The 9,379-nt window shown below is 38.1% G+C and overlaps 1 protein-coding gene across 1 annotated transcript; it reads right to left on the bottom strand.

The window, feature by feature from the left end:
* Positions 1 to 5,679: 5,679 nt before the first annotated feature.
* LOC133764298 (olfactory receptor 4C11-like) lies at positions 5,680 to 6,612 on the bottom strand. The gene has a single exon (XM_062197969.1). The coding sequence runs from the start codon at positions 6,610 to 6,612 to the stop codon at positions 5,680 to 5,682; it is 933 nt and encodes a 310-aa protein (XP_062053953.1).
* Between the last annotated feature and the right edge of the window lie 2,767 nt (positions 6,613 to 9,379).

Here is a 9,379-nt window from a genome sequence, read left to right as displayed (position 1 = left end):
CATGAAAGGGTGTTGTGTTTTGTCAAATGCTTTCTCTGCGTCTATTGAGAGAATCATATGGTTTTTCTTCTGCAGTCTGTTAATGTGATGTATCACACTGATTGTTTTGCAAACATTGAACCATCCCTGCATACCAGGGATAAATCCCACTTGGTCTGGGTGGATGATCTTTCTGATGTGTTGTTGCATTCTATTGGCCAGCATTTTATAGAGGATTTTTGCATCTATGTTCATCAGGGATATTGGTTTGTAATTCTCTTTCAATGCTGCATCTTTTTCCGGCTTAGGAATTAAGGTGATGCTGGCTTCATAGAAAGAATTTGGGAGGATTCCCTCTTTTTTTGATTGTTCTTAATAGTTTGAGAATAATTGGAGTTAGTTCTTCTTTAAATGTCTGGTAGAATTCAGCAGTGAATCCATCTGGCCCTGAGCTTTTCTTTGTTGGGAGGGCCTTTACTACTGTTTCAATTTCTGTGTCAGTTATGGGTCTGTTTAGGTTTTCTATGTCTTCCTGGCTCAACTTAGGAAGGTTGCATGTGTGCAGGAATCTATACATTTCTGATAGACTTCCCTATTTGCTGGCATACAAGTCCTTGTAGTAATTTCTGATGATTCTTTTTATTTCTGTGTTGTCTGTTGTTACGTTTCCTTTTTCATTTCTGATTTTATTGATTTGGGTCTTTTCTATTCTTTTTTTAGTTAGTTGGCCCAATGGGGTGTCAATTTTGTTTATTTTTTCCAAAAAAAAACCAGTTCCTCGTTTGGCTGATTTTTTGTAATTTTTTTGGGGGGGATTCACTCCTGTTGATTTCTTCTTTGATTTTCATTATTTCTCTTCTCCTACTAGATTTGGGTCTGGTTTGCTGCAGATTTTCCAGATCCTTGAGAGGAATTGAAAGCTCATTTATTTGGTGAATTTCCAATTTCTTGATGTAGGCACCTAGTGCTATACACTTTCCTCTTAACACTGCTTTTGCTGTATCCTATAAGTTTTGGTATGTTGTGCTGTTATCCTCATTTACTTCCAGAAAATTTTTGGTTTCTCTTTTGATTTCCTCTATGACCCATTGTTCATTCAGGAGCACATAGATCAATATCCATCATTTGCATATGCTTTAGGGATTCCTGAGTTGCTAATTTCCAACTTCATTCCTTTATTTTCTGAGAAGCTGCATCGTGTGATTCTAATACTTTTGAATTTGCTGATATTTTCTTTATGGCTTAGTATGTGGTCAACCCTAGAGAAGGTTCCATATAATGCTGAGAAGAATGTAAATTCTTTATGTGTAGGATGAAAAATTCTATAGATATCTGTTAGATACATTTGAGTTATAGTGTTGTTTAAATCTACTGTCTCCTTGTTGATTTTCTGTCCAATTGATCTGTCTATTTCTGAGAGTGGAGTATTGAAATCCCCCAGTACTATTGTATTGGAGTCTAAGTCTCCCTTTAAGACCCTTAACAAATCTTTTAAATAAACCAATGCCCTGTAATTAGGTGCATATACATTGATAATCGTTATATCTTCCTGTTGAATTGATCCCTTAATCATTATATAGTGCCTCTCTTTGTCTCTCTTAACATTTTTTGTGTTAAAGTTTATGTTGTCTGATATTAAGATGGCTACGCCTGCTCTTTTTTCATTTCTGTTGGCATGGTATATCTTTTTCCAGCCTTTCACTTTCAGTCTGTATCCATCTTTGTTGGAAAGATGAGTTTCTTGTAATCAGCAAATAGAAGGGTTTTGTTCCTTAACCCAATCAGCCAATTGGTATCTTTTAACTAGACAGTTCAGGCCATTAACATTCAACGTGACTTTTGATAAGTAGTAACTTTGTCCTACCATTTGCCAAGGATATTTTCTAATATATGCTTTGAACTCCCTGTGATCTTTTGCTGTGAGGTTTCCTTCCTTTACCTTCCTTCATATTGATGACCCTGTTTCTGTGTTTCTGTGTGTAACACATCTTTAAGCATCTTTGGCAGGGTTGGACGAGTGGCAACAAATTCTTTCAATTTCTGTTTGCTATGAAAGGTCTATATTTCACCTTCATTTACAAATGAGAGCTTTGTAGGATATAATATTCTGGGCTGGCAGTTTTTCTCTCTTAGTACCTGGGCTATGTCTCGCCATTTCCTTCTAGCTTGTAGGGTTTCTGATGAGAAGTCTGCTGTGAATCTAATTAGAGATCCTCTGAGAGTAATCTGACGTTTCTCTCTTGCACATTTTAGAATCTTTTCTTTATGTTTCACTGCGTTGAGTTTGATCACAACGTGTCGTGGTGAGGATATCTTTTGGTCATGTTTAATAGGGGTTCTATGAGTTTCCTGTACTAAGATGTCTCTGTCCTTCTCCAAACCCGGGAAGTTTTCTGCAATAACTCACCAAGAAGGCTTTCTAATCCTTTCTCTCTCTCCATGCCTTCAGGAACTCCTAGAACCTGAATGTTGGGTTTCTTAATAATATCTTGTAGATTCCCAACAATATTTTTTCGATTTCTAATTTCCTCTTCTTTTCTTTGGTTTGACTGTATACTTTCCTGTGCTCCTTCTTCTAAGTCCAATATTCTCTGTTCTGTTTCACTGACTCTGTTTTTAAAGCTCTAAAATGTGTTTGTCATTTGATCTATTGAGTTCTTCATTTCATTTTGATTTCTCTTCACTATCACACTTTCTTGTTCTACTGTTTCTGCGTTTCATTTTGATTCCTCCTTAAGATTTCATTTTCTAGAAGGAGATTTTCTATCCTGTCCAGTAAGGCATTCCTTAGCTCAAGCATTTTTTGTTAAAACTTCTAATTGTTCTTATCATAAATTTTTTGAAATCCATATCTTGCATTTCTTCCATCTCATCATCTTTGTAATCTTGGCTTGGGGTGTCTTGTTCATTTGGCGGTGTCATAATGTCTTCCTTCTTCTTGTTTCCTCGGTTTCTGCATTTGCTGCTTGGCATTGTGGATATATTCTTTGGATTCTTCTGTCCTCGCTGTGGTTTTTTTTCTTGTTATACTATGACCATATTAAGTGGATTGTCTGCTTTTGACGAAGCCTTAGATGCTTGAGATGGATGTGGCCTGAGAGCTCTGTTAGGTTCCTCAGGGTTAAGGGTGTGCCAAAGGTGACACTACAGGATAGGTGTGATGAATCTCTCTCTCTCTTTCTTTCTTTCTTCCCCCCCCCCTTTTTTTATTCAAAAGGGAAGTAATTCCACACAGCTGATTGGAATTGGAGGTATTTAGCAGGCCAATGATATACTCACAGGTGCCAGAAATTGGAAGCTCTTTCCCAAGGACCACACAGGGAATCTGTGCTGCCCTCAGTGTGGGCTCAAATTCTCCTGCAGTCTCCCACTGGGTTGCCATGGTTACTGAATTGTAGCATCTCTGGAGAGTACTCACGTGAATTCAGTGAGTTCTCTCCCCCACAGTCCCTTTTCTCACAGTCTCAGTACATTAGTACCACACATTCACTAGGTCCTAATCTCCTGTTATTTCACCCCCGCCTCGAGTCAGGTTTTTCTGCTAGGCTGAGGGCCAGTACAGACCTAAGGTCACCCCACTTATGACATATGTCCAAAATGGTGACTGCTCTTTGTCTTGCTCGCCTTTGAGAGGTGAGCGGAGAGAGAGAACCTCGTGTCCATATTGGTCACTTTTATTTTTCCTCTCTCTTCTAGTTAGCCTGGTGAAGTTTTCCCCACAGGGTTAAAGCCTGGTTCCCTGTAGTCTCCTCTATCCATTTGCCCACCTGTGTCTTGGGCTAATGAGGTTCAGCTCACCTCACGTTCCAGAGCTGGTGTGTTGATTCTGCTGCTGATGTACCAAACCATGGACTCCCACACTCTCCACGCAGGTCCACTGTGAATCACTAGTTCCAGAAGAGTTTCCTCTGCTGTTTCTTCCCCTACACTTCCTTGACCCTGCAGTATCTCCACTTTTATTAACCTGTGTCTTCCCGAACTTTCAGTGTGCTCCCTTCCTATGCCTCCTTCTTCATCTTGCCGCTTCCTAGAATTATAATTTTCATCCAAAAATTTTGAATTGGTTATCAAGTTAATCTTTTAAGGATTGAAATAAACTCTGTTATACAGTCTAAAAATATTCTTCTGTTTTCTCACATCTTTTTTAATCTGTTAAATTATCTTCACATTTCCTTTCATTTACTGGTTGCACTATTTATTTCTAGCCCATACAAATACCTCTAAGTTAGTTTGAGCTAAACATGTTTTAGGTGCCATAGCCTTATAGTGTAAACAATTTTCTATTGTAGTTATGATTTAAGAGAAAACTTAATGCTCTCTGCAAAAATATAAGGAAGAATAATTAACAGAAAAATACAAAATTTATTTATTTATTTATTTTATTTAATAAATGTGAATTTACAAGGTGCAACTTTTGCATTGTTGTGGCTTTCCCTCCCCAACTTCACTCCTTCCCACAGCCCTCCCCTCTCACACTCCTTCTCCCATCCCAACCGTCATCGAGTTTCATTTTCAATTATCTTCATATAAAGAAGATTAACTTAGTATAAACTAAGCAACGATTTCAACAGACTGAGCTCACACAACTGCACAAATTATATAGTATTGTTCGACTAGTTATGTTATCTTTAACTCTCATAGTAAAACACATTAAGGACAGAGATCCTACATGGGGAACATTTGCTCAGTGACTCCTGTTGTTGATTCAACAATTGACACCCTTATTTATGATGTTAGTAATCACCCCAGTCTCTTGCCATGAACTGTCAAGGCTATGGAAGCCCCTTGAGTTCTCCAACTCTGAACTTGTTTAGTCAAGGCCATATCACAGTGGAGGTTCCTTCCTCCCTTCAGAGAAAGGCGACTCCCTCCTTGATGGCCCATTCCTTCCACTGGGGGAAAAAGACAAATTTTGAAAAAGATTGATTTATGCTTATACACTAATGTCAGAGCCTTCTTAAGATCGAGTCTCCTTCAGAAGAGAGAATATTATTTTCTGTGTTCTCCTACTCTTCTATAAAGAACCTAAGTAAATGCATGATAATTTCAACATATACTCCAAAGAATTAGAATGGAGATTACCCTAGTGTATATAGGATATATTCAGTATATAGTAGAATATATATATATATATATATATATACACATACATACACACATAAATTCATACACAGGTATGTATGTATAGAATTATTTACCACTGAAGATTTTAAGATTATTTGAATCTAGTAGTTTCAGCTGAACTACGGAAAGCAATTATGTAGCTGATCAGAAATGACAGAACCATAATATTTAAAGTACTAATAGAGAGAACCATTTGAAAGCGGGAAGCCTAGCCATGATGAAAATATAAAAGTGCATATATACATGGGTAACTATTTGCAGAGAAATCTAGAAGTCAGCATAGAGAAGAGCAGGGAAAACAGCTGGCTAAGTCATAAGTGATGCTAGGCAGGCAAGAGATCCGGATTCACAGCAGGGAACAACAAGGCAAGCAAAGAGCTTGCACATTTCTTTTCACCACATGCTGGATCTCTCGACACAAAACAAACCAAACAGCAACTGGTTTATGTGTTCCCATTGCATCATTACAAGAGGGAACGTATCCCCATGCCTCAATATAGGCTTATATTAAATCCACAATGACAGATCATATCCCCTATTGAATTCAAACAAGGAATTAGAGTTTCAAACCTCCACTCATCTTGTGTCATCTGAGATCAACTTCTTGCTCCACAATCTCCTCATGGCATTTTTCACCTCTGCATTTCTCAGCGTATAAATCAGAGGGTTCAGCAAAGGTGTTCCAATTGTATAAAACACTGCTATCATCTTATCCATGGGGAAAGTGGTGGCAGGGCGTGTGTATATGAATATGCAAGGAACAAAGAACAGGATGACCACAGTGATGTGAGAGATGCAGGTAGAGAGGGCTTTTCTCCTCCCTTCAGCACTGTGGTTCCTCAGAGAATGCAGGATGATCACATAGGAGAACATCAGCAAGACAAAACTCACTGTGCAAATGGTCCCACTATTGGACACCAGGAGTAGGTTGGTCACATAGGTGTCTGCACAGGCGAGCTTCAACAAGGGCTGCAAGTCACAGAAATAGTGATCAATCAAATTAGGACCACAGAAAGGTAACCTCAAGGCAAGGGAAATCTGAGCTGAAGAATGCACACAGGACCCCACCCAGGCTAAGGCCACCAAGATGGTACAGACCTGGGGGCTCATGATGGTCATGTAGTACAAGGGCTTACAGATGGCCACATAGCGGTCAGCAGCCATGAGGACAAGGATGAAGATTTCCAGGCAGCCAAAAAAATGGAACATAAAGACTTGGATAATGCATTCACTGAAAGAAATAATCCCTTTCTCCAAAAGTGCATCTGCAATGGTTCTGGGGGCTACCGAGGTAGAGAAGCAGGTATCAGATAAGGATAAGTAAAAAAGGAAGAAGTACATTGGACTCCCAAGTGCTCGGCTGGTCTTGATGGTAACAATAATCAGCAAGTTCCCCAATATTGTTCCCAAATAGAAAAACAAAAATGTGACAAACACCATTTTCCTCCTATCAGGATCGTCTGTCAACCCCAGTAGAATGAACTCAGTCACATTATTATGCAGCTTCATGGCTTCATGAATGAGGAGAAGGGACAAGGGTGAAATGGTATACCTGCAAAAAACAAAGGGATACATTTGTGGTGTGCTAAGTGATGTTATGAAATATTTTCATCAAACTTTAATATTCCTCATCAAAGAGATTCTGTCTGAGATTTCTTAATGAGTCCCGTCAACGGTTGTTTCTCAATTTGAGTGAAAAGTTCATGAGGTTATTTTGAGGACCAAATATGCTTATGAATGTAAAGTTCTCCTATAGCCTTCTTTGAATACAAGACCTCGTCAGTTTGGGGAAGGTTCTGAGTGATTTTGCTAATTCAATTTATGCAAAATCAAGTTGTATACCTATTTAATATTAGCTTCAGTGTTACTATATCCAGTAAGCATCAGGGTCCACGTTTTAGATGGCTCATCACTCATCATTTAGGATGAATTTATCTGTCTTTGGAGTGTTGTGATATAAAGTCACTCATACTGCTCTTCTAAAGAGAACTTATACATATTGGGTACACTAAATATGTAGGCATGTTTATACAAACATATCTTATTTGTACCTGATAATGTTGTCTGCCTCTCTGCACAGTTTCTTCCAAACATTCCACCTTGAAAAAAGGAAAGGAAATGCTTATAGCCTCTAGATAATCTGCTCACTTAGTTGCTAATATTATAACTATTCCCTTTCTAATTTTGCTTTGCTTTATTAAAAGGAAACGTTAGAAAACTGAGAATCCTTGAGTATTCTTTTAAATCTAATGAAAGATGGGTATTATTGCACTTTTTTATGGTTTTCCTATTTAGGATTTTAGTTTTGTGACTGAATCAAGGATTTTACAAGTGCATAGTTTGAAGCCAGTGCCATGGCTCAACAAGCTAATCCTCTGCCTTGGGGCGCCGGCACACCGGGTTCTAGTCCCGGTTGGGGTGCTGGATTCTGTCCCGGTTGCCCCTCTTCCAGGCCAGCTCTCTGCTGTGGCCCCGGAGTGCAGTGGAAGATGGCCCAAGTGCTTGGGCCCTGCACCCCATGGGAGACCAGGAGAAGCACCTGGTTCCTGCCATCGGATCAGCGCGGTGCGCCGGCCGCAGCGCGCTGGCCTCTCTCTGTCTCTCTCTCACTGTCCACTCTGCCTGTCAGAATAAAAAAACAAGTGCGTAGTTTGAAAGAATATCATTGGTTTTAATATAGCGAATATATTATAGTTTTCATCATTCAGGTATCCAAAACCGTATCCAAAACAAAAACAAAACTGAGGGTGATTTTTAAATAATTTAATGAATTAGATCTAAAACCTGGAGTGGAAATTATTATACTCTGCACAACAGCTAATGACTATGAAAGACACTGGACCTCTGACACACATAAAATTGTCTGAGGAATTTCTTAATTAAAAAAAAAAAAATGCTTGGCCCTAAAGGAATCCAAGGAGAACTGAAATTTTTCAATCCTTTTCAAACTGATGTAGAGTTTCTTAGATGTTTATGAGTGTTATTCTATCTCCATTTGTTTTTTTTTTTTGGTATAGGTTCTCATAGGAAACCAACACAAAAGCATGTTGTAAAGATTTTCAGACATAATAGCATATGTACTTATAGGGCATTTTCTAGAACTACTGCACTTATTTCAACTCTTCAACTAAAGATTAGTGAAGTTTAAAATGCCTACACTAGTTAAAATAGTAATATTGTGTTTTTATTGTAGTCAACAGAATGGTTGAAATAAAATTAATAAAGGAAAGGTGGAGAATAAGCGATTGTGCAATGCAGTGTTAGGTGGTTTCTTTTCTACTTCTGTATTGCATTGCAGACACAACAGCAGGAAGAGTGGCTGCTCCTGTAGGATTCTTTCTCAAAAGACCCTTCCCTCTACATTCAGTTATGTTAGATTTCTGTCTCTGAAAGAAATCCACACCTTCTATTGTTTTGCAGAAGTCACCATAGTATGAGAGCATTAACAGGTATTCCCAAACCCATTATCCCTCAGAAGCTTAACTAAAACAGGGTTACAATCTGCCTCCTTGAGAACCTCCCCCCATAATTCCAGCTATCTAATCAAGAGATGTTGGGGAAAATGGACTTGGCTCAGAATCAAGGGTCGTCATGAAGTTCAGTATTAGTTCCATACATTTTTAGTATTAACCATACCAACTCTCATCTCAATATTTAGTTATTTTCTTTTTGAAAGAAAGCATGAATGCTGTAGAGGGGCCAATGTCGATAAATTAAAAATTTAAGTAAGTTTTTGCAGGGATAAATAATGAATAAAATACAACTTTTACCCAAAATATTTCTAGCTACACCTCTGTCCAAGTTGTCACCCTAATTATACAGTTTTAGCCAACTGAATAACATGTTTGTTCTGAATTTTGTATGAAAATATAATTCCTCTCTTCTCACTGAATATCTGATGTATGTTGAATGCAAATCACATTATTAATTCTTTTTAGAAACCTGCAAAGGGCAACAATGTCTACCTTATGACACATAATGCATTGAAATATGTTTATTGAAATTAAAAATATGACATCTTCCAAAATCTTTGCAAAGTCATCATTCTCTATTAATCACTTTCCATAATTTTTCATCAGGCATGAACTCTTCCAAGTTCTTGTTGCCTGTAATTCTGGGTGAGGGCTCATCCTGCAAAGCTTCCTTCTGTATGGAAAGCCTTTGTGAATCTCACAAAACATATGGAAATATTCATATTATAATTTATACTGGGTTATGCGGTAATGATAAATCTCTGAGCTCAAAAGTGGGAAATAATCTGCCACTTACCTACTAG

Source organism: Lepus europaeus, chromosome 7 (genome assembly GCF_033115175.1).
Source record: "Lepus europaeus isolate LE1 chromosome 7, mLepTim1.pri, whole genome shotgun sequence".
NCBI classification, from domain to species: domain Eukaryota; kingdom Metazoa; phylum Chordata; class Mammalia; order Lagomorpha; family Leporidae; genus Lepus; species Lepus europaeus.
This window is presented reverse-complemented; position numbering and strand designations above follow the sequence as displayed.

What these genes read in the sequence shown, in the direction of transcription:
- LOC133764298 (XM_062197969.1), bottom strand. Translation starts at nt 6,612, where the DNA reads ATGAAGCTGCATAATAATGTGACTGAGTTCATTCTACTGGGGTTGACA.